Raw genomic sequence first — 25,182 nt, 5'->3', positions numbered from 1 at the left:
TACCCCCGTAAAAGTATAGTGTGTGTGTGTGTGTGTGTGTGTGTGTGTGTGTGTGTGTGTGTGTGTGTGTGTGTGTGTGTGTGTGTGTGTGTGTGTGTGTGTGTGTGTGTGTGTGTGTGTGTGTGTTGAAATGATGCAACATTAACCGAATGTTTGCTTTAAATGCAACATTAACTCAGTGCTTTGGTTCAATCTGGCTCTTGTCAAATACGTCAAAATAGAGCTCATATGTACAGCATGTTCCGCCTTTAGCCCGGCTTTGAACAGCTTAAAAAAAACAACAACATTAAAGGGATCTAATGATTTAAACAAGTCCAGATTCCAAAACATTTTATTAACGATAATACAACCACAGCCTGTCAGACGTATTAATGACAGGCATGTTGGGAATGTTGAGGTGCAAGTACTTTTTTTATAATAATAAATAATAAATATATAATAATAAATAAGTAATGTAATAAAACATTTTTAAATGTAAATGTGTTGATATATATTATAGTAATAGTACTGTATTGCTATATTTGTGGAACAAAACCGCGGGAATTTGTTTCATAAATCACTGTGACAAATCTGTAAAAATTCACTTCCAAGGTGTAAGGATTTATAGATAGGATTTAATTTGCTAGGTTATAGGCCTTTGATTTATGCTTGGGTAAATGTGTTTGGATTATAATTTATTTTCTCTCTCTCCGCAGGCCTTCCCATGTATATCCACCGGCATCTATGGTAAGTCTACATGCATGATATCCTCCTCAATAACCACCTTCACATACAGGTGCCGCCGCCTACAATGGCCGTCTGGTCCTTAACAGGCTTGTGACAGGACCATGCTTATCTGAACAGAATGAATGGACATATCCGGCTGGCAGCTGGCTGGGGGCAGCCATTCTGAGCGGCTGGTGCTGTGTGAGCCCTGTCTCCACTATTCCATCTCCACCTTCAAAATCAGTCTCTACATTTACATCAATATCTATTATGTGCTCTCCTGATGCAGCCCACAGTTAAAGACAAACTCCAGCCAATTTCAAATTGTGCTTTCCCCTTCGGCTTTTCAGTTCAAATGGGATGCTTTTAGTTATTGAATATTGAATATTCTTCTTAAAAAATGTAAAATACAAAAAAATCAGCAGTAAACAATTCAAATTTTCTGCAACACTGGGCTACTAGGTAGCACTAAGAGATCAAAAGCGACCGCTGAAAGTTACGCTTTGAGGGCGTCCTGGTGGCTGAACCGGATCAGCACGCACCGTATAGGCAGAACGCCTGCAGCAGCCCGGGTTTGAATCCAGCCTGCGGTCATTTGCTGCGTGTCTCTCCCTCGCTCTATCCCCATTCCCTGGCTCTCTCTGCTGCTCTCTACAGTAAATACTAAAAAACTGCCCAAAATGTTAGAGAAAAAAAAAGGTTAAGTTGTGAGGTGGATTGCTTTTTCGGTGAAAAGGCTTGAGTCACTCAGTGGCAAAGAAAGTGAAGAAATGGGTTTAATTCATGTGGACCTAATTTGTTATTTATCGAAAATGGGGGTGACTGAATCAATGCATGGTAGCAGTGAGTGACATATAAAGTAATAAATGACATTTAAGAAGCCCATTGGTTCATGGAATGTCCCCCATTTTGAGATGGAAATTTACATTTTGACAAAACTGAATCTATTCCATCCTGTCTATTTTATCCAAAATTAAAACATGTTGCATATTATGCAAATGGTTAGGGGGCCTATTTTTTTGTACAGATACAGATAGAAACACTAGAACTGCACCTTTTTTTTTTTTTGTTTCAGTAATCAGTGTTCAGAGACACTGCCCTACGCGTCACATCCTAGTGTTCAGACTGATGGGCTGAATGGACGTGCACATACATGGGGTTGCTGTCTGTTACTGATGAGGAACCTATGTATTGCGGTTCGATATATAACTCAAAAAATAATAGAATTTCTCTTTATTGTCGTTGTACAAGTCGGAGCAACGCACTGCATCACCAGTGGGAGTGTCTTACCACTCCGCCAGTCTCACATCAAAGGCGTAGGGTGCGGGGCGTGGTGCGTGAATTAAATGGCTTGTTCAATAGGTAAATCGCTTAGTGCGACCCATAACTGCATCTCCGCCAGAACAACACGGGATCAGGATGGAAGAGCCTTGCGCAGCAGAGGGCAAATGCAGTATAAAGGAGTTGTGCGCCGTGTTATCGCGGACGCCCTGGCAGGCCTCCGGGGCCCCCAGGGGCCTTGCGTGCTCTGTAGGGGGCAGGCTGTGTTCCCTGGCCGGACGTTTTGACATTTTCTGTACGTTTCAGATAACCTTTAAGGTCAACTCACAACTGAACAATATAAACAAAGGATATATTTTTCAGAGGGGGTTGTATTTTTAATATGAAAGGTGCATCTTGCCACTCCGGTGCGTTCTCTCTATCTTCCAGAGTATTTCAGAGTATAACTCTTTATTCTAAGCAACATAGGCTTTGGTACTTTCTTATTGGTTATTAAAGTAGACACTCATTCACGTACACACAGACAGAGACGCACACGCAGGTGCAATTCTTTTGTGCTTGAATAAGTGCGCTTGACCCATTTCCAGAGTCGAACTGTAGCGGCAAAACGGATTCGGAGCCCCCAACGGTTTTGACAGAGAGGAATCAGGGACACGTTATCCAAGGCCTTTGCGGCGAGAAAAACAGATTTGTCAGGACACCCTAATGCTAATTGACACTCTCCCTCACGCCTCCATATTCCAGGGGGCTCAGTCACCGCTGACAGATGACGGGGGAGGGGGCCGGGGAGTAGGGCCTCGCAGGGGTGTAGAGGGGGTACCTCAGGCGCTCGGGAAGAAAAATGAGGGCTCACGCTGCGCTGACAGACCAATCTCTCAGTCCGGCCCATTAGCCGCAACAGAATTTCTGTGCGGTTAGCGTGTCGGAGGTACCACCCATAAACAAACTGGTGCCCACTGCGGGCCAGGAGGTCATGCGGCATGATAGAGGTTATTAAGTGGGGCTTCTGTTTTCCCATCCATCACGGCCGCGCGACCCGAGTTTAAACAGATTATTCCGTCCACGGAGGAGACGCCCCTCAATGTCTCACAAGATCAGAGCCAGCAGTCAAGTCGCTGAGTCGGGGTCCAACGGCCTGGACGGATCGAGGTTATTTTGTCCCTTTTCCCTTCTCCCTCCGACTTGATCGCACTCCTGCTCTCTTTTAGGCACTCTTTAACATATTGCCATGTCCCGTCCTCGCGAGCACGTCGAAATGAGCCGTTCCGACATAACCGTAGGTACAATTTAACAACTCATACCAGACCTTGCAGGGACCTCATCTTAGCTGGCACTGAAAGAGCACTTTGGAACAGCCTTGTAATGGGCTGTAAGGTTTAGGAGGTGCCTGCTATGATCAATCTTGGCACAGAGCAGAGGGCCCACGGGCTCGGTGCAGAGCCAAGGGCAGAAACATTAAGCCTCCTGTTTACCTGAAAGACTCCACTACACTTGCACATTAATAACGCCATCAAAACCAATCATAGCCCCCCCACTCCAATGCTGCCAGGGCGCGGCACCTCTCACCACGGCTAAGCACCTATTTACCCCTCACCCTCTCACCTTTGACTTGCTCCTTCCCGCGGCGGATCTGCAGATTGTTGACGGAGGGGTTTTGAACAGTGAGCGGTGGCTGTGGGAGATATGTGGTGTAATCCGTCCAAGCTCTGCTGCCATGTCCACAACCACGCCACTGTCATTCTGCCGCAGCATCAAGATCAAAGGTGTCAGGCAACTCAAGCATTTTCCACGCCAGCCAGCATCATGCTCTGGTTCGCTCCATCCCAGTCTAGGATTAGGTTGTGCGGGTGGGTTATTGAGCGCTGGTGGGATGTAGGGTTGCTGTGGTGCTGGGCTGGCGGGGGTGGCTTATCTTTTCCCAGTGATGACTAGTGGCTGGCTCGCCTGCGAGGCCCAGGCCTTGCCCCCCTCCTCCCGTCCTCTTCTTTTAAATCCCAGGATATCCTTTGGGGAGCTTAGAGCAAGGCTGAGTTGGGAATTTCAAGGTACAAACAGAGCAACGTGCTCTATCAGTGGGTAGCAGAGTGTGCGCTCGGAGGGAGCTTCCTAGCCCATTTAACACAGTAACACAGCATGCCTCGTACTGAACACTGCCCTTATTCTACCGTTTTCATGGGTAATAAGCCAAATGTAAAAGTACATCCCCCAGTAGGACAAAAGACTTGTGCCTGGAAAAAAAAAAAACTTGGTTTAGCATTAAGCTTTTTATTGTAGTCACGCAAAGAGTAGGTGGTATTTTTAGCATGTAGGACATAGAATGACGTCACCAAGATGGAACATATTCAAAGAAGATCGTTATCCCCAATGTTAGCATATCGCTCCTTTTCTTTGCACCACCTTTATTTTTTGCCCTCTCACGGCACCCTCTTTCTCTTTGGCTCGCGTCTGCGGGTCTAAGTCGGTCATGGTCACAGCCCCGCCGTGTCCAAGTGTCGGTGAAGAACCCCAGGCCATTTGACACCCAGGCTTTGGCGTCTGGAGTCTGTCCTCCACCCTGGGTCACCCTACCTCTTCACTGAGCTCTAATGGGTTTGACAGCCACCGGGGTGGTGGCTATTTCATTGCCTGGTCTAGGACATTCTCGGCCACACTATTATGTACCTCACCTGGCAGCGCTCTAAACAATCAGTTAATCTACCTTGTAGTTTACTGTGCCTTACTGTCTCCAGTATTGATGATCTCATGTTTTTTACCATTTTCAGTTCATTTCAGTCAGTGGATTCACTTCGGAGTAGTAGAAGTAGTAGTGGTAGTAACTTTGCTGTGATGTCCAAAATATTGACCAAAAGGGCCGGCCCGTGGGTTTGTTGGATCCTCGGCGAGATGTTGAAAATGGGCCCCCCTCCACAAACATCATTTAACCCCTACCTGTCCTGAGAGTCAAGACTTCTGAACCCCATAATATTAACCCAACTTAGACACACTCCCTCCCCAGGTGGTGGAACCGTAGTTTTATTGTTGTAATTATCACAAACCAATATAGGCCTTTTCCCTATTTAACTTAATAGCAGACTTACGAATAATTACAATGGACAGACGAACAAAGATAAAGCTGGTTATAGGGGCAGGGCCACCGTTCGATAACCATTTTTATCCAAGGCTAATGCACAAAAGCGCACAACCTGGTGTAAGGCTCATGAGTCAGGTTTTATTTATTATTTTAATATTTAAGCTGTAATTTACTTTGAAGTTCAGCACACATCAGCCTAAAATGAGTGGCTGTGAAGTAGGCCTACAATTAGAACAAACCCTGAGGATGAAAAGGCCTGGTGTTTTATTGATGCTAATAATTCAAAAAACACTAAGGCAAACTATAAAAGGGCTTTACCAACATAATCAACCTTATTCACTCAGTGGAGAAAATTACTTTCAATATTCGACTTCAAAAGGAGAAGGGGGATAAATACTAGAAAATTTTGATCTTTATAATCATATAGACCGATTTGAAATTGAGCATTTTGAACTGTACCTGTGCTTTTTATTCCCTTTTTCTTTTACTGATTGTGTCCATCTGCCTTCTGTCCATGCAAAAACTACAAATAAAAGTATCAAAAAAAAATTAAAACTAACCAAAATACACCGTGTGGTATTTTTTTAAACACTTTCCTGACTACAATAATACATGTGGCCATTTTTCACAGGAACTGAAAAACACATGGGTGTATAGCCAGACGCACTCCTATACGTCTGATCTGTGAATATAAGCCCATGCTGTTGTATTTCATTTCAAGAGATTAAAAAAAATAGAAATTAAAGGCTCTGGTTAATGGCAACAACGTTTTGCATTGTCATTATAATTGTTGTTATTATTGTTATTGTTGTTATTATTATTATTATTATTATTATTATTATTATTTATTTGTTTATTTGTTTATTTATTTATTTATTTTCATTTTTTTCAAACAGAAGCACAGATTTTTAATACAAACAGAAGCACCTGGCTAATTATATTGATATATATATTGATAAGTATATTGACTAATGAGCCTCTGTTAACCAACATACATACAAAGACACATACGCAGACATGAGTTAATGTATGCTTCTATTTCTCTTTAACATTTAAAGAACGCTGCCAGGTACAGTATATCAAGCCGTGCTCACTTCCCACAGACAGTGGGAAATGTTTGAGAACAGCTTCTGAAATTTAGCATTGAGCAGCAGCTTTTGCCTCACACTATAAACCCACCCGGGGAAAAAACAAAACTGGTGTGGTGTGCAGTTTGCGCCTCCCTTCAGAGTTGCAAGCTCAGAATGGGGATGCATAATAGCGCTGACATGCGCTTCACCTGTTGATTTCTTCCTCTGGCCGTCAGGTGATCAGGCTTGCATGGAGTAGCTCTGTCGTCCTGGAATGAGGAGCGAAAAACACCTTATCTACAAAAGTTTCTTGTGAAAGTTAGTCCTGTGGATATACGCTCCAAGAGTTGCAAGATTTGCCTAGAAATCCAACTTAATTCACTATAGGCATCTATTATTAGGATATACTTTATTTTTGTTATTGTTTTTACGTTTTTTGGGGGGGGTTTTGGTAGACAATGCTCTTTTGAGGTCGGGGAAAAAAAATCCCACGTAAACGTACAGTATATTACTCCGTTTTAGTACAAAGAGACGAAACCTGGCATTGATTGGTAGTGAATTGCATTAATAGTGTAACTTTAATACCTAGAGTAGATTTTTATGACCTCATCTCTTGAAAACCTCCCCGCGCCCTGGGTCAGTGTCCATTAAACCAGTATCGAATACACTTAAAAAATAGAAACCCCAAGGTCTCGGTTGATCACATCACAGTTAAGAGAGTTTGCATTTGTGTAATAGCTTGAGGTTGAGGTTGTTCACGTTGAACAAATGCCCGAATGACTGTCGGAGGGAGCTGAAGGAAATCGCACCAAATCGTACTCGTCCGAAGAAGTATTTTTTTTTCAAATTTTTACAAACAGGAATTCGCCCACTTTTCTATTTCCTGTTGAGTTATTTCATTGATTGTCCAGCGAGGTCAAGGCAGAGCCGCTGTTTAAGGAGTGTTGCCGTATCCTCAGGTCGGTTCCCCCGCTCGCTTTGATTCTTACTCTCACGTAAAAAGGGATCCCTGTATTGTGTCCCTTCTTTTATTAAGGTTTATTTTTTTTCTTTTTCCTTTTTTGAAAACCTTCATACCTTTGTATGAGGTTTTTAAGTAAACTTACAGGTAAAGCCAGACAGTCAAAAACAAAAACAAATAGATGAATCAGTCATATGTGCTTCACTGCAGAATCTTTTGAAAATGAACAATAGATCTTTTCTTTTTGGATTAACAATCATGTGTATAAGATGATTCTCCTCATTATTATTTTTCTTTATTTTTGGCTTAGACTTTTCAGCCGCCGTGCCTTCCTCTGTGGGTTTATTTAATTTACCGTGACTGACAGTAGGTTTGACAACCTCCAAAACAATGGCAACAGACTCATTCTCTTATTTCAAGGCCGCAGTGTATAAAGAATATCGCTCCCCTTCTTGTTTTAAGAAATCATCGGTCGGGGGAAAAAAAAAAAAACGTTTCGGCTGATAATGTTTTTTGTTGATTTTCTTCTTTGTTGTGCGGCCTACATGTCAAAACGTTATAAGCTTTATTTGAATTCCATGGCGTCATAAAGTCAAAGTGCACTATCGCTGAATGTGCTGTTTATACCGTTATACAAGCACTCTCCCTCGCTCTCTCTCCCTCGCTCTCTCTCTTTCTCTCTCTCTCTTTCTCTCTCCCCCTCTCTCTTTCTCCCCCTCTCCCTCGCTCCCTCTCCCTCCCTCGCTCCTTCGCTCCCTCTCCCCCTCTCTCTCTCTCCCCCTCTCCCTCGCTCCCTCTCCCTCCCTCGCTCCCTCCCTCCCTCTCCCTGAACACTGTGCTCTGTGCTCTGCTCGGTGATGAAGTACGGGGGCCTTCAGCAGAAATAACACTGCAGCACCTGAGTCCTCATCAGTGCACACATCCCATCAGCACGGCTCACTAAGACAAATCTCCCCGAGACGGCCATATTCCCAGCGTAGGAGAGAGAGAGAGAGAGAGACGGAGAGAGGGGGAGAGAGAGAGAGAGGGGGAGAGAGAGCCAAGCCAAGCAGCTCCTAGGGGCCCTGGAGGCCCCGCCATCAGAGCCCCCGATGCAAGCCCTCCACCTCCTGACAGATTAGCTCCGGCTGAACCCTCTGCGGAGCAATAGGGAGCGAGAAGGAGGAGTGTCAGGAGGGGATGTAATAGAAAAGTATAGAAAAAAAACAAAAAAAGAAGAATGTCCTCTCTAGGATACGTACCGAGAGGAGGACAAATAAATGAGAGCTTCCTTGGTGATTCCGTTTTTTGTTTTTTTTTGTTGTTTTTTCCTGGAGATCATTCCGGAGTTCGGAATGTGCACCTTACTTTCCGACGACCCTCCATACGTTCCAATGTGATGAACCGTTCATTCCTGGGAAACCGGAGATGAATGTCCTCTCAGCGCCGGGGCAGGGGCTTGTCTGCACCTTCCTCCTGAAAATAGCCACAGAGGCATTAAGTTCAGAGACGGCGGCGGAGCCACACGACGGCAATTCAAACCCGGTATCCGGTATTTATCATCATTTGAAACACAATCTAAAAAGGCAGATATTCGCGGGGGGACATTTCCACGACCCATATATTGATATTTGATTTATGTATTTTATTTTTACTTTTTTATGAGTTTGAAATATGACGTTTCTATGACATCCATTAGGAGCTCCCTCCAAGTGCTGTGATATATAAATGACAAGTAGCTCGTGAGATGCTCAAATTGACATCGGGGGGGGGCTTTTTTGTGTCTGTTTTGAAGGGAATTAACACCCCCCCCGTGGAGTCTTGGAAAGAGGGAGAAAAGAGAGACAGAGAGAAGAGCTGGGGCGAGGGGGGGATAATGAATGAGGGGAGAGGGCTGCCCGTTCCGGTAACCTTGGGCTGCGCATGTTGTCGTCTCGCGCTGCTGTCCTGGCAGCCTGCGCCAGGCAGCTTCCCCGCCTGCTTTTCACCCGTGTGTTTTTGTTCCACCCCCCGACTCTGTCAATCCACTCCAGGGCTCTGTTTCTCCAACCTCACCCTCAATTTGCTCCTCTTCCCCCCTTTCTCTCTCTCTCTCTTTCTGTCTCAGCTCCGCTATGATTAATAGCTATGCCACTCAAATCAATAGCGTATTTGTAGAAACTGCACACTAAATAGATTAAATGTACTCACGACCACCCACCCGCTGCTTTAGGCCTGAACAGCCCTATCATTTATGATTAAGACCGTTTATAAGCTGAGATTCAATGGTTTTTTTTCCCCGACCACATAGTCCCCCTTGAGGTTTAGGGTGACCACTGGCTTTCACGCTGATTTATTTGTTTATCTAAGGTGTTATTGTTATGTTCTCATATTATGTATATTGTATCATTATTGAATTGTCAAGTGTCAGCGGTTTTTGCTTACCTTATCTGATCATTCCTTATCTTGTGGCCGCTGTAACATGGCCAGGGAGCTGTTCCTCTCTGCTTTCATGTCAGGGGGCTGTCTGCGGGTGGGCTGGGGTGGGCGTCGCCCACCCAGAGGAATCATCTGCCCATCCAGTGAAAACACGCCCTCACGCTTTTCCCGGGATCCTCCCGTATTTTACCCTTTGTCTCTCGCTGTCCTCCTATTTAAATATTTTCCCATGAATCCTGTATTTTTATTTTTTAAATTTTTTAAATTTAAAAAAAATAAATAATAATAATTATATATATATATATATATAAAAGCTTGGCAATCAGAGCGATCTGCGCTCCACGAGAACAGGTAAAAAAAATAAAAACTGATAAAAAAAAAAGGTGCGTTTTTATTGCGGATAGATGAATTGAATGAAACAGAAAAAACCCTGTGTGGACCCCTACCCCGTACGCCTCCCCCATTACTAAAAGTAAACTACGACCATGTTTACATACCCTATTTAAGAAAAAATGCAAAATGCCAACCCAAGGATCCTAGTAACACCGCTGTGTCATATATATATATATATATATATATATATATATATATATATATATATATATATATATATATATATAATGCCCCACCCGCCTATACTGTATATATACAGTATATATACAGTGTATATATATTTACATTTACATTTAGTCATTGATCAGACGCTTTTATCCAAAGCGACTTACAATTGTTCAAACAGCGACGGACGCAGCCATCAGGAGCAATTAGGGGTTAAGTGTCTTGCTCAAGGACACTACAGCATGCTAGCAGGAGGAGCCTGGGATCCAACCAGCAACCTTTAGATTACTAGACCACCAGCTCTACCGCCTGAGCTACCATATATATATACTGTATATACTGTATACACTCTATATATACTGAATATATACAGTGTATATATACTGTATATATACTGCACAAATACATACATGGCATAATATATTATTATAATATAATATAATATATAATATATATACAAATACATATAAATGCTTTCTTCGCATTTGACACATCTGTTCCGTTGTGTTACAGGAAACGTGAATCACGGTGTTAGCAGGTAAACCAGTGCTGTTTTGTTTTTTGTTGTTTTTAAGGGAAACATGGGCGGACAAAGTGCCGCTCTCTGAAAGGTTAACAGCACTTAGGAGAGCTGGAGGGATCAGGTGACCCGCCGGCTGATTTGAAATGCAGCATCAGGCGCTGAGCACACAGCTCTGGGGGGCAGCTTGAGAGGTGGTAGCTGTGAACAGGTCTTGTACTGTCTGCGTGCGTGCCGCCTTAACACAGCCATAGGAGCGGTGGGTTTTTATTTTTATTTTATTTTTTTATTTTTTTTATGACTTCAACATGGGTCTGGTATGCAGCTCACACATATCCCTTTTCCAGTCAGGGCTCAAAACAGAGCAGAGCCGGGCGCTTGCCTCGGAGGAACTCAGCCACCACTGTCAGGCAGGGTGGTGGACAGGGGGAGCATCGGGCGGTGCGTGGGAAGGTTGTTAAAGGAGGAGCGGAGGGGAGCGGTGGGGAGGGGAGGGGAGGAAATTGACAGACACTTCAAATGCAGACACGTTGGAAGGGGGATACAGGTTTTTTTTTTTTTTTTTTTTGTTGATGGGGGTGACTCCATAGTGTGATGTTCAGAGAAATGTTTATCATCATCAACTTAAAGGAGTTTTAGCCATTTTACGTGACATACAATACATACTGCCCCCCCCGACTATTTCACTGGCGAGAGCTCACATTTTTAGATTTGATGGTGAAAAAACAATTGCGGTTATCAAAGCGACGTACTGTAATCGCGTTTCATAGTTGTTAATTGCATATCAAAGCAATGGCGCCTCCGCCTTTGGAGATGGAGTTAACACATTTAAAAAAACAAATATCAAATAACAAATACAAAACAATGGAAAACTGACCTTGCAACTTTGACAAAAAGAAACTAATTGTCAGCCGGACATGGAGATTTCAACTTTTAGGTAGGTTTCTCACCATATTGTTAGAATTTTCCAAAATCCCAAATTCGACACAATCTACGGTAAACCATCTATGAACGCGATCTATAAAGCCTATCTTCAGGAAAACGGTCAGGGATAATGTCAAATTTGTACCCTGACTAGTTACTGGGTTGAAACTCAATTTGCATCGGTATGGTCCTTTAAATGTTGGCGAAACAAATGAATAAGTCTTTGGAGTTTTGTGGTCTGTACATCATCTTTAAAGGGGGGAGGTCACTTGCAGAAGCAGCGAGCCTCCTTCATAGGTCACAGAACGTTATTGTCAGGACATCAATCTGGGTAGAGGGAGGTATTTAACAACGTTGCCTGTGTGAATGGCCGGATGAAAGACAGCTGAAGGCCCCGGCTGTGTTTTGGTGTATGTGGTGTGGAATTGAGGTCTTGACCTCTGCCTTCAGCAGACGACGTGCAGTCAGTGTCAGTTCCACTCTACGGCCTATGAGAGAGAAAGGATCAGGTCAGAATACAGAAGCATCGCGAGCGTGGAAAGTTGCACGTTTGAATCCCGGGCCGGACCGGGCGGGAGCGGGAAAAGAAAAGGGAGCCCTTTGTGTGTGGGTTTCTGAGCTGGGTTTTATCAAGCTCCATTTACTTCTTACCCACAGGGCAGCCTCTAACTAGCTCTAGGGTTCCAGCAAAGGTTGACATGTAAATTGCTTTTGTTAGGATTCACAAAAAGGCCCTTTAACAGTTCCTTCAAAACAAGCCCTGGAATCCGAGAAGGCTGTCAGCAATTTCTGCAGAAAGACTCTTGTCGAAATTGCCAAGCTAGTCCGCGGGCTTTAAAAGGTAATGGCTGACAATAATGGTGCTGGATCTTGGAAATTCTCCGACCGCGCGTTGCCAGCGAATGACGTTGAGGTATCCAGCGGATTCCGTCCTTAAATGGCGTCATTAAAAATGAATTCACCCAGAGTGTGTGCTCTGCGTAAATGTGTTTGTGTTTGCGTTCGTCTCCGTGTACGTGCGATTAATACGTCCTATTAACACAGCGGTTGGATTCCTGAGCTTGCACAACTGTTGCTATTAATAACGGCGGCTGGCATGCCGCCCCCCGGCCCCACCGGTCCATACTGTATGCCGCTGCACTCTTCTTTGACATTTCCCTACGTAACAGAAAAGGACAGTGTGAGTCAGTAGCATTTAAACACATATGAGAAATCTCGCTGGAAAAAATAACAGCGCAGATGAATCAACATTGAGATGGTAACGAGCAGAGGCCTGAAAGCTGGAAGACTCCTTCGCGATGTTCTGTGTGCGTTAGTGCGTGGATGGAGATTATCCATCCATTTCATTTACCTGTTTTCCTGCTCGACGTCATGGGATGCTGGGGTCCTGGAGGCATGGGAGACGCACATCGGTTGCAGGGTGACGGGAGGAAACGGGAGCGCCCGGCGGAAACCCGCGTTGAAGCGCTGTGACCGATGGCGCCTTGAAAGCGTCTCTTTGTGCACCTCCGTGCGTTCCGCGACGCGCCGTTTCCAATGTGTCGGCCGTGTGGCGACAGTGGCTGTCCGGCGCCTGCTCCATCGATTTACGAGGCCGGCCGGCATCTGTAGACGTGTCCGTCGGTCTTGCCGGGGCCGACGATCTCCTCCGCCTGTTTACGTGTTCTCATCCGTCTCATCCTGTCTGTCGAATATCCACCCGGCCGGTAACGTGATCTCCTCTCTCCTAGGCTTCCCCAACGAGCCCGCCGCCGACATCGCCCTGAACACCGTCAAGACCTGGATCGAGGAGAACCCCGACAAGGTTGGACGTGCTAAGAACCACTAGTTTGTTTCCGATTATGTATTTTCTCCACACGCGCCGCCGGAGCTGGGCTGTCTGTCTCTCCGAGTCGGTCCGGGTGCAGATGACCCGAGCTCATCAGAAAGACTGGCCCTGAATATTTCCGTCTCCATCAGACCCTCATCTTCTTTCACTTCGCCTCGCATGATCAGCCGTGGGGGTTTTTTTTTTTTACTTTTTTTTTTTTTTTCTTTTGCGGTCCGCACACATATCAAATTAAGAGGGAGTCTGAGACTAATCAGGTCTTAAATGGTCTGTTGACTTGAGAGCGGGGCCTGTGCGGCAGAGCGGCCCCTCCACGTAGCCCAGTTAAAAATAAACACATCAGTGGAAATAAGAACGGAAATTGGTTTTGGAACGGGATGACTGGCTTTTCCAATAACTCAAAATGTTCCAAATAGTCCATAAATGCTTCAGCGCCTAATCACTCTTGCTCTCCTATCTATTCGCTGATTTTAACTGAAAGGCATGGCATATTGCATTTTCTGACAATGATAAATTTTGTACAGATGATCATCTTACATTTTGGTTATTAGCCGAGCGGCAAAATAGAGTCATCGTTTAAAAGGACTTACACAAAGGCTGATTATATATCAATCATTACTCCGGGGAAAGTCAGTGTCATCGGCTTTGAAGCGAACGGTTAAAACCGCAGCCTCAATAAGTTTACTCTGTTGTTTAGGGAGGGGGGTGAATATATCATTCACTGGAAATGTTGATTTCCTTTTGTCCTTTGATTGCAATCACATCCTTCCCTCAGCAAGTGTTCGGGAACAAACAGGTTTGTTTGTTTTTTATTGTTATACTGACAATCCTTCCTGGTGACTTCAGGCTGATGATGTTTCAGGGCCGACACATCGCTCTGTCATCCAAGAGGATTACTTTTGTTGTCCGGTCGGGATTTTCCTCCTTATATAAACAATGACGGAAATTGGGGAGAAAAAAAAAAAAAAAAAAACAAACGTGTTTCATTTGACCATTAATTCTCTTTCCGGTTTGGTGAGCTGGACATTCGTACATTGACGGCTGGTCTGGGTGGCCGGCGGCCAAGTCACGTCTTGCCGTAACATCACCGTTCTGTTGACGCGTCGCGCTCGTGATTCCAGCCCCGTGTCCCACGAGGGCTGTTACGCGCGGCGCGGGAGTCGCTCCCGCCCTCCAGCGTTTAGAAAAGGCCCCAATATCGCTTATTAGAGACTGCAAATAACGCGCTAATGTCCGACGCTGACATTTGTGGCTCCCAGGTTCCACCGCCACGATTTCTAGGAAGGGTGGGGCGGCAGAGGAAGCGATCAAGCGATGGCCGCTGTTAGCTCTAATTGTTCAGAGGAGAAAGGGACAGGTCTTTAGAACTCCCCGACAAGGGAGGGAAGGCACTTCACAAGATCCGGGGGAGTGAAGTCGCACCTTTCGCGCAGAGGGAGGCACTCAAAGCATCCTTTAGATTGGTGAGCCCTCCGTGCAGACCTGGGAGAACAGGATGTACCTGGTGCAGGGTGCCTCCTCTCCAGGCCTCCTTTCACTCTGCAAAGCCGCATCATTTTTTTCTGTTTCCGCGGCCGACAATGGACGGGAAATACACGGCCAAATAAATAATCGACAGGATTCTATTGTTGCCGGGCAGGATTCATGAAATAATTAAAGCAGATTGTAATTCAAGCGATGTCTCGTGGCGCTTCAATATGTGCGAAACGCACCACATGATGACTCAGAAATGAGCTCGATTAGCATTGACTCGAAATAAAATGTCGAGTGGCGCCCTCCTCCATGCTTTGCCTGCGAAGTTTATATGTACAATTTATCAGTGTTAGCGTTTGTTCAGTGCGACACGCCCAGTATCGGCATGATTGATAGCCGTTGCCTCGCTGTAGATAGGCGAAGCTCCGCTCTCACAGTCGGCTCAAAACAGAGACGGTACGGCCGGGCGGACGAGCCTTCTTTTCTTTTCTTTTTTTTCCTCCTTTGTTCAGCTTACGTGTATAACATGCGCTGGTCGTCGCACAAATCGCCGGTTTTAACCTTCTGTTAAATATCCCACTGTCCCTCTCCGGAGCGATCACAAAGGGACCAGATGTCGAAGGATGTGTTATTGAAAAGGGCCGGCGAAGTCCAGCGCTCCTACAATAGCCCAGCATCATAGATTAAACCTGGCCCCCGCGCGGAACCCAAAGCGAGGGAGGGGGAGGGCGCACGTGAGGCGCGGGACGCGTTTATCATGCAAAAGGACAATAGCCCTGGATTGCACTCTTCACTCACCTCCGAGCGCCGCACAATCGGGCCCCCAGGAGCCGCCGGCGTCGGCCATCCGCAGAGATGAGTCATTTCAGGTTCCATGATACGGCCTCTGCTCTGCCGATGATACTGTCCTATTGTGTTTGAATCTCTCTACAATGGCCTGGACTGGGATCTAACACGCTGGGGCTGCCAGACGAGACACCGCAGCCCCTATGTGCGTGTGTGTGTGAGTGTGTGTGTGTGTGTGTGTGTGTGTGTGTGTGTGCGTGTGTGTGTGTGTGTGTGTGTGTGTGTGTGTGTGTGTGTGTGTGTGTGTGTGTTTATCCCCCCCCCCCTTGCCTCCAACACAATATCATTGTCCGTCAGTTTGGGTGTGAAAAGTGTGGTGCGCTGGTGTGCAGGCGCGTTCAGGTGCTGGCGAGCTCGCTGTTCCTGTGGCAGATTCTAGTTACACACACACTGCAATTTCATTTGGACTCTAATTGTCCACAGATTGAAGCGTGCGCCCACTCCAGGAGGCAGACAGCCACACCAGACAGTCTGAACACATTGTTAAGAGCCAATTGCAGGAGTGCGTGTGTGTGTGTGTGTGTGTGTGTGTGTGTGTGTGTGTGTGTGTGTGTGTGTGTGTGTGTGTGTGTGTGTGTGTGTGTGTGTGTGTGTGTCTGTGTCTGTGTGTGTGTGTGTGTACAGGAGAGCGATGGAGACGGCAATAAAGGAAAAAGTGGATAGAGGACGGCATGTGATTGATTAGCAGTGAGTTTATCTCCTTCTCCGGCGGCTCGCTGCGGCCCCGCTGCCCTCGCCGAGCGCACAAAGGGCCCCGGCATACACCGGCGTGAAATTCACTCTGAAAAGCAGCTCCGGTTCCATTGTGTGTGTGTGTGTGTGTGTGTGTGTGTGTGTGTGTGTGTGTGTGTGTGTGTGTGTGTGTGTGTGTGTGTGTGTGTGTGTGTGTGTGTGTGTGTGTGTGTGTGTGTGTGTGTGTGTGTGTGAGTCTCTCCTTTAATCTGGAGAGACTCGCGCGCCGGAACGATCCCTTACATCACCATAGATGAAAGTCTATCAGCCGGCAGCCCCGGGCTTCGCCTGCGTCCTCTGCACGGATAAACGTGGCGCTAGATATGTGGCTGTGTGTGTAAACAACCGTCCCGGACGCTCAAATCCCTTCAGGACTGCGGACGAGATCGCCGACAGCCAAAGGTGGGGGCCCCCGCCCCCGCGCCCCCTTTGCCACCTCCGCTCATCCGCCTTTGGTTTCGTTCACATTTTCGGATCTAATTTGGTTTAATTCAGGCTTACACAGGTTTAATCTGCAGATGAAAAATGGGCTGTGACACTTTATTTGGCCACCCCGGATGGGCTGCGGTCGGCCAATTTTTTTAATGAAGCGTTTCGAGGGGGGGGGGGGGGGCGCCCGCCCGCCCGTCCGCCACCGCTGACACCGCGTGAGCACTCGAGACAGATTGCGAGTCCATAATAAGCTCCGCAGCGCCGCGCTCGCCGAGGGGGAAAAGGGGAAAATGAACGTAAAGAGAATTCCGCCCTTTTCAGACGTTCATCGCTCCCCGCTGGGGTGCTTGCTCCGCGAGTGGCTCCCCTCAAAACAGGTGTTTTACCAAGTAATCCATTTTCCTTCGTTGTATTTGTCACTCAGGACACGCTGGTCATAAATGTCATGTCCGGCTGCAGAGGCCGGAGAATTACAGTCAAATGCGAAATAAATGTGTTTTCTATGATTGTGGGTTTTTTTTTTTTTTTTTTTCTCTGCGAGTGTAAATCAGTTTAGGAGGCGGATGGAGCCGTAACGTGACAGGGGGAAGGCGCTCGTCGTGGTTCGGCTGAATAAGATGGATGGCCGATGTTATTGTGGTTATATTGTGCGCCTCACCGTTTGGAGAATGAGATTTTTGATATTCCACACATTGACAGGCTTTGTCTGGCGTGCGATCTGAACGGGATTGTGCGGCGTGTGTTTCCGGTGCAATCTCACCCGTGTACGTGTACGTGTACGTGTACGTGTATGTGCGGTTTTGAAGGCAGGTGTTCTCCTCAAGACGTGCCCTGTTGCCACGTTGTTCCGCGATGTTTAGTGCCCGAGAGCCAAAGTGGGCAGAGACACAAAGTCACCTTGGGGCAGTGGCTCAGGTGCAATAGAGCCGGTCCTCTAGTAATTGGAAGGTTGCCGGTTCGATCCCCGGCTCCTCCACCACACTTTACACCCTAACTGCTCCCGATGACCTTGCATGGCCGCCTCCATCGGTGTATGAGTAATTGTAAGTCGACAAAGGCTTCCAATAAATACATCGACAATAAAAATTGTATTTTTATTTTATTATTTGTCCAATCACCGGCACATCCATCACTGAAGGTTCAGTCCGTGTCCTGGAGCAGGAGCTTAATGAGTTTCTCCCAGAACTACGATGGTTCCTACAGTAGTTCCTGCAGCGCGGACACAATAAAATGGACGGTTCTTCCAAAAAGTCTTAAGAATGATGAAAACGTTCCTGCGGCGCGAAAGAGCAGGATATGGCGAGTTTTGCGATACATTAAGTACTGCGATTAAATTTGTTGCAATATTTCATAGTTATTTTAGGTAAATTATAACACCTGTTACACACAGTCAAGCACAGTGCTTTCATTTGTTTCATTCAATTAAATACATTTACAAATAAAAACAAACACGGATTCATTAATTCTTTCAACCATTCGTTCTTTAAAATCAGATATGTATAAATTGATTGTATTGGATGTACAGAACACATGTTCCGTTACAAAACTTGGATATCTTTCGTCAAATAAACGCAGGAATATCCCGTTTTGAACCACTGCTCCCCCCCGGTGGACAGATAAAGCATTGCAGCTGCTTTTCCGCAAATGCAGCTTGGGGGGTGTTCCCAGGCGCAAGCGCCAAATGACATCATCGAGGGGGGATATAATTACAGCCAGGGTCCGAGCGTGAACCTGTCACGGCTCTTGCATGGGTCAGCCACACCCCAACGGTCTGCCTGGGCTCTGCCATGCTCCAGCTGTCCTCTCCAAGTGGCTCCTGCTGTAATGTAATGCTGACTTGGTCGATGACCGTCGATCGCCTTGGACCCTACGCCGGTCATTTGAAGACAGCGTTTGGCCCGCTTGGAATCGGTCACTAGGAGAGAGCTGAAACTCGGAGCATGACTTACCGACCGTCGCTAAGCACGTGGTTGGTGGAGCACGTGTTGACCTTTTGTCAGAAGACCAAAGGACCGCGAGCGCCCCCGGAGCTCGACGGCGAGGAGCACCTGATGCTGGCGCACAGCTGGGGAGTCTGTGTACGCCTTATTGCCTTATTAGCGTTCTCCGAGAGTTAATTATTGCCCTGGCACCAGCGCTAATGCTGGTAATGCAGTTGAATACGTTAGTGTCAGCCATTTGGCCCAAGGCACCACAGTCAAGATTTTATGGATTTTATGATCAAGGGTGTTTTTGTTTTTTTTCTTCTTCTTTTATTTGGCTTCACAGGGGATATACGGCGCGTGCGCTTTGATTCGCCCGACCTTGGGTGGCTCGTGCTAAATAGTTCCAGTGTTTCAAGATTTAACATGATATGATATTCACTTTCTGAACTGATGTAAATGAAAATCTTTCTTTTTCCTCAGTTTTTTTTTTTTTCCTGCCCCTTCTTAAATCCGCAGAGCTTTAAAATGTAGTTTTGGTTTCGGCTCAACCGCTGTCAGAGTTGTAGGGAAATAGAGATGACACGCAGACAAAGGCTACGCGGTGCTTTCATTGTTTATCTGTAAAAGTTGATAGATCTCTCGGCTTCAGAGGGAGGATCTGACTGGCACTACACACCAGTCGGGATTAAGCGTATCGCCTCCTGATGGCGTCGCAAAACCAAGGTCTAACTTCCCCCTTGGTAGATGCCGAGCGATAACCCAATTTACTTCGCTTTCATTTGTGTGTTTTTTTGATGGGGGCCCCCTTTAAATTGTTACGATTATTTGTCGTATGCATCCGGCGCGTGGGAGCCTTTATCTCTGATCGCGGTGAGATATGAATATTTAAATGCCAGCGGTTGTGAGCAGTTTATCGCGCTTTCCTTGATGCGGGGGTATGCTCCGTCTTTGCCGAATACGCTGTTTAAAGTCAACGCCCGGAGCGACGCGTTACGAGGGCTGACCGCTCACGACGACAAACAATAAATATCAAAGTTAACATATTTTTGTTTCGTACCCCCCCCCAAACGCGGTGGGTGGCGAGGACGTGCTGGCCGAGGGGGTGTGCCAGGGGCCAAAGTTTTGTGAAGTCTGCCGCAGCGGCTCCAGGTGGTCTCGCTGGCGTGCGCCCAGCCTATCCGAACACGAGGCCCACCGCCTGGTCGCGCCCCCACTCTAGGCTCTACCTCTCTCCCTCCCTCTCCCTCTCTCCATCCGTGCAGGCTTCCTCCGTCGCCCCAGCTCCGTGGCTGCCGTGTTGGAACAAGCAATCTTAATGACATGCTAATTGATTTAGTGTAGCGCAGATAGCAGTTGGGCTGGCGCAGCGTGATAGAGCCGCAGTGGGTTGGGCTACTGGTTCAGAAGGGGACCGACGGCTCGTCATACCCACAGCGAGCTCGTTCGCTCTTTTTAAACACCATGTTACACTGCACTGCACCACGCTGAAGCAGAGAGAACTTGGAGAGACCACACCTTTGCTCTCGACGTGTGTCTCTGCAGTAGTACACGCTTGAAAGTGTGTGTGTGTGTGTGTGTGTGTGTGTGCGTGTGCGTGCGCGTCTTATTTCAGCGTATGCCTGTGTAAATGGGTGATCCGGCAAACTCAATTTAAGGCTTCAGCGCGAGGTCAGACGAAACGGCAAACAAGCGGCCATGTTGTCACCAGATCATTAATCACAGCTATTAATTATGGGATGTCTCCACGGCCTGCAGGAAGAGATATGGAATGAAAAACATAATGACCACTTTACTATCCTCTCACTCACAGGAGCTGACATTAAGCTGTACGGCGTGGGACACAGAAATCACCTTGGCCGGCATCTCCATCGTGTGGAGCCTTTTTTTCCCTATTTTTTATTAATGTACTATAAAAGAAAAATAAAGCATATTCAGTGAGCTGCTGATTACATTTTATTCTATAAATCTTTAAATGCAGTTTCATAGCGCATGGTCGACTAATGCGGTTGGACACGGGTCGATTCGGTAGCAACGGGGGGAGTGTTTTCAGGCCAAGGGCACTTAAAGGTCAAGCTATTTTTCTGGTCAGTTTTCCCATTCGAGGGGTAGCCTCGAAATCCAGAACAAACAACGCTGAAAAACGAGTTTACGCTGGAATCCCACTCGTTTTCGGTGGCGTTCCTGTGTATGTGAAGCTTGTGTCACAAATCCCGCCCTGGATGTACCGGCGGCTCCATAATCCTGGGCAGTCAAGGGAAACAGACCCCGGTAAAGTCACCCGTGTGCTCCGTCCTTCGTTGTGGCCGAGCGCGTTCTGCGGCGCTCGATGAAAAAACCGCCGCCGTGGGTGGAAAACCGACTCTCTCAGGGCTCCCAGGCCTTTTCGGTTTTGGTTTTAGTTTCCTTGAGCTACCGACTACCGTGGCACGGAGAGCGAGCGGGAGGAGTCCGCCCCCGTGATTGCCGTGGCTGTGGCCGTGTGATTGCGCGGGCCCTGGCATGTGATTAGAGGGAATGGTCAACATCTCTTGCCATCTGAAAGGGGGGCGACCGAATCAGACCCTAAAGCCTGGCTGTGGGCAATGCCACATTTGAAAGTCAATATTTTATTTCTGGGCATAAATTACTCTGTAGGGACACTTATTTTTCCCTACCTCCGGAGAAGATTGCATCCAAAGTATGAGTGGCAGAGAGCGGAGGGGCTTATGGGAGTCGGCTGTTTGTCATGTCATGCGTGGCATCAATTTGTAAATGTTTTGTTTACGATGGATGGTGTGGGTTTTCATTTGTATTTAATTGTCCGCATGAAAACAAGAACATGGGAAAAATGATTATCTTTAATGACACGTATATACGCACATTTACATTGAATCAAGATTCATCTCCTTTAACCAGATTCATTATCAGGTTGTCTCAACATAGGCCAACTACAGTATGTGCCATCAATCTCTGAGCAATGTAGGCCTTCAGTTTACCAAAGTTAATGTGAAACATCGCTTTTTGCATTCCATTCCAAGCGTGCATGGCCCTTTTGGGTCTTTTCCAGGACCTGGAAGTGCTTTATCTTTAGCCCACCGATGAATGTTTGACGCTCTGGGCCTGTGTGACCTTCATTACCTGATCATAACCTCTGTGCAGACTTATCTCCCAGAGCTAGAACCTCTCCACTCCGCTGCCTTTAAAGCCATGAATTAATGTTACTGTTTTACTACATATTGTTGGGACTCACGACTACTATCACTCTGGGGGGCAGCAGCAGCAGCAGCAGCAGCAGAGTCGGCACAGTGGGCTCAGGGAATGGTCCCACCACTCATGAATGCCATTACATGATGGTGATGGTGGATGGATGGATGATGGTGGATGGATCCAAGGTGATGGATCCTAGAGACTACTGTCATGTCTGTCCAGCCAGAGTGGAGAGGGAAGGCAAGTTCGTTGGAAGTGTCTGAAAGATAGTGATTATTGGATCATTTTAGACGCTCAAATTCTCAGCAAAGCCCCAGCACAGTATTAAGTGAACCCTTACCTTTAGTGGCAATGCTGTGTTTGATCCGAGTTTGAATAGTGGCTTCAAAAGTGTGTGAATGTTGTATCGTGCAGGCATGGCACGGCACAAATTAAGGACAGCTAAGAATTTTGACTCCACATTACGATGGAATGCTAAATAATTAAGCGGAGAGGCTTAGTTTCCCTGTTTATATTGGCTGTGTATGTTAAGGATCTGACCCCAGTGCGGACCTTCACCTGAGCTGTCTCCTCTGCTCTGCCAAAGTCTGCCGGAGCCAGATACTATCTGCAGGTCTGTTGTTTCCGCTGGCTGTCTGAGGTGGTCAAGGGAGGGCAGCATTAATTGCTTGACCCTGGCAGGAAAGGCAGGTGGTCTGGGACGGGTCAACACATGTCTGGGATGAGGTCCTAACCCTCACCCTCTTCCGCTCACCGCTCCATCCTATTCTCCCTTTCACCTTCAACCATGTTCAACGTCGAGGAAGTTCCCTGAGGTTCCATTTGCCCGAGAAAAGGATGGCTGCTGCGCAAACTCCCATGGTTCCAACAGCGCGCCTTATTTTCCCTGCACAAATGCATCTAACCTTGCAAAGCAGCATCCCATTTCAAATAATAGCTGGAATTGAAATTGGGCTACCTACTTTCCATAAACCTATTTCATACAATGGTCCCAAACCTATTACACAATGTCTGTCTCTATACCCCGGCATAAACATCTTGGAAGGCGCGGCCCAGGAAGGGTATGGGCTTTGTCTGACTTAAGGCCAATACATTCATCAAGCCTGTGTCAAAGCAACATCACAGAGTCAGGGGGGACCGTATGGCATTCTATCACCACGAGAGGCTGTGACAGATCAAGTCTCTTTCCATTACATTCCCTCAGGGCAATCTCTGGTGTTGCCTCTCTGCTCCTCTGTAACGCTGGTTATTTCAATTGTTTGCACTCACAGATTCTGCATCCCGCGTCCCTCCCAACTCCAATCGGTTTGGACGTAACCGCATTACGAGTTGCTCTGGCGACAACGTATGAAATATTCTGGAGCTGTTGTTTTTTGTATGTAGTGTTGGCGGAACGCACGTGTGCCTTCCTGCCGTTGTTTATTGTCAGTCTGGTGTGGTACAAGTATTGTACTCTACAATCAAATATCCCTCAAATGAGTGAGCGCCGTTCATTTCAAACACCTCGTCTCGTCACAGTGAGAATGACGCTGTGAACACTGCACCCAGCCTTCCCCGTCTCCTGTGGCCTGCGAGTTCCCAGCTTCATGTGCGAGACGTATTAAACTGAGTAGTCGATCCTCCCACCCCTTCCCTGGCTCTGTGTTTCTTTCCTGATAGAGTAATTTGCAGGAGGCTGCTAAGAAGCTGCCGCCCCGCAGGCTGGTCCCTGGTTGGCTTTCCTCTGGCATTCTCCTCACCCAGAGTGCTGAATTACTATTTATGTGCTGAACGTTGACAGCGCGCAGGGGGCCTGCCCCTACTCAAACTAGCATATCTGGTGCTGGTATACCGGGAAGTTGACATCTATGTAAACCAGTTATTTCAAATCCAAGCGTATATTTAAAAAGTCAACAGCAGTATGTTTATATAATGTTTACAATTAGTAGTCTTTTCTAATGGATGAAAATGAGGTCAAAGGCATAGCCCTCCAACCCAACAGATAAAACACAGGGCAAATCTCAAGGTCAATCTAGTGCATTGACTTGTCTATCTCGTAAATCTATATCGCCTATTTGCATATATCTGACATTTAGTTTTATTTTTTGACGTTTATTTTTATCCAATTTTATTTATTTATTTATTTTTACTTTTTTTCGGACTGTAAAGCTTTTTATTATTTTTATTGCTATGGTCCGTACCAGAGTGCACCGAACCTCACTAGAAGAAATTCCTCATAAATGCAAATGTACCTGGCGAGATAAAAAACGATTGTGATTGGGATTGAGGTGGTTTACTCCCATAGATCAATCGCTTGAGTGTGCGTGATGTTTTGATTTGATAGTCCAAATGTAGGGATTACAGAAATAATAACTACTAGGAACTAAGAAACATACTACTACTCTTACATTCATATGTGGAGGCGTAGGAGAAGCACATGCTTGTTTGTCAACCCGCTGAAATCAATGAAAAACAACATCTAGTTTTTAATCACTTTTAACCGTCTTCTCCCTCTCTCGGCTCCAAAATGAAACTTTCATAAAGCCATCATATTAGATTTGTTTGCAGTTATGGGATAAAAGGCACTTCCACTCCGTAATGTGAACACTACGAGTGTTTCATAAAGGTTTGATGGACATCAAATCTAATTGGAGAGACGCAAGTATTCCAGCAACTCTGTTCGGCTTTTTAGCCGCCTGACGTGCAGGCATTCTGCTTTCCACAAGACGAGATGTCTCTCAAGAGCAAGGTTGTACGGCAGCCTTTGTTGATCGCCTCAAATTCCACTCTGACTCAGAGAATTTTCACCTTTTTCATACCATTTCTCTTTTATTCCAGTCATGGTCTATGGTCTAGTCCATTCTTTTCAAAAATCAGAAGCTTGAGGCTCCAGCTTTAATGTGAATGTACCTTTTTCTTGCTCTTTGTTCCTGCAGTTAAATGTCATTGAATGCTGGTTAATCCTCATTCACAATGTTGTATTAAGCACATGAAAATGTTAATTAAATTGGAGTGTATATATATATATATATATATATATATATATATATATATATATATATATATATAGAGGTATATACTGGTGCAAAATGTGTGTGCTGACTAGTAAAACTCAATTTGACACCGTTATGGTCTTTTAAGGCATATAAATATAAATATACATTTTATATAATATAATATGATATAGTATAGGAGAAGGTGTAGTGCGCACAGCCTCTGCTTCAGTTTACTTCACACAGTACCACCTGTGCAATATGCTGTCGGTGAGATGGGATCAGGTGGGATCCAAACGGGA

At 46.2% G+C, this 25,182-nt stretch overlaps 1 protein-coding gene across 2 annotated transcripts in view; it reads left to right on the top strand.

Moving 5' to 3' along the window:
- The window catches only part of macrod2 (mono-ADP ribosylhydrolase 2), a 490,268-nt gene that overhangs the window by 375,537 nt on the left and 89,549 nt on the right, over positions 1-25,182 (top strand). For both annotated transcript variants that reach the window (XM_080016637.1, XM_080016636.1), the window contains exons 7-8: positions 696-726; positions 13,217-13,290. In XM_080016637.1, coding sequence (XP_079872763.1) covers positions 696-726; positions 13,217-13,290 — 105 coding nt within the window. The remainder of the gene's footprint in view (positions 1-695; positions 727-13,216; positions 13,291-25,182) is intronic.

The sequence above is a fragment of the Zeus faber genome (assembly GCF_960531495.2).
Source record: "Zeus faber genome assembly, chromosome: 16".
NCBI lineage: Eukaryota > Metazoa > Chordata > Actinopteri > Zeiformes > Zeidae > Zeus > Zeus faber.
The sequence above is the reverse complement of the archived record's forward strand: the minus strand, read 5'-3'. Positions and strand labels throughout refer to the sequence as shown.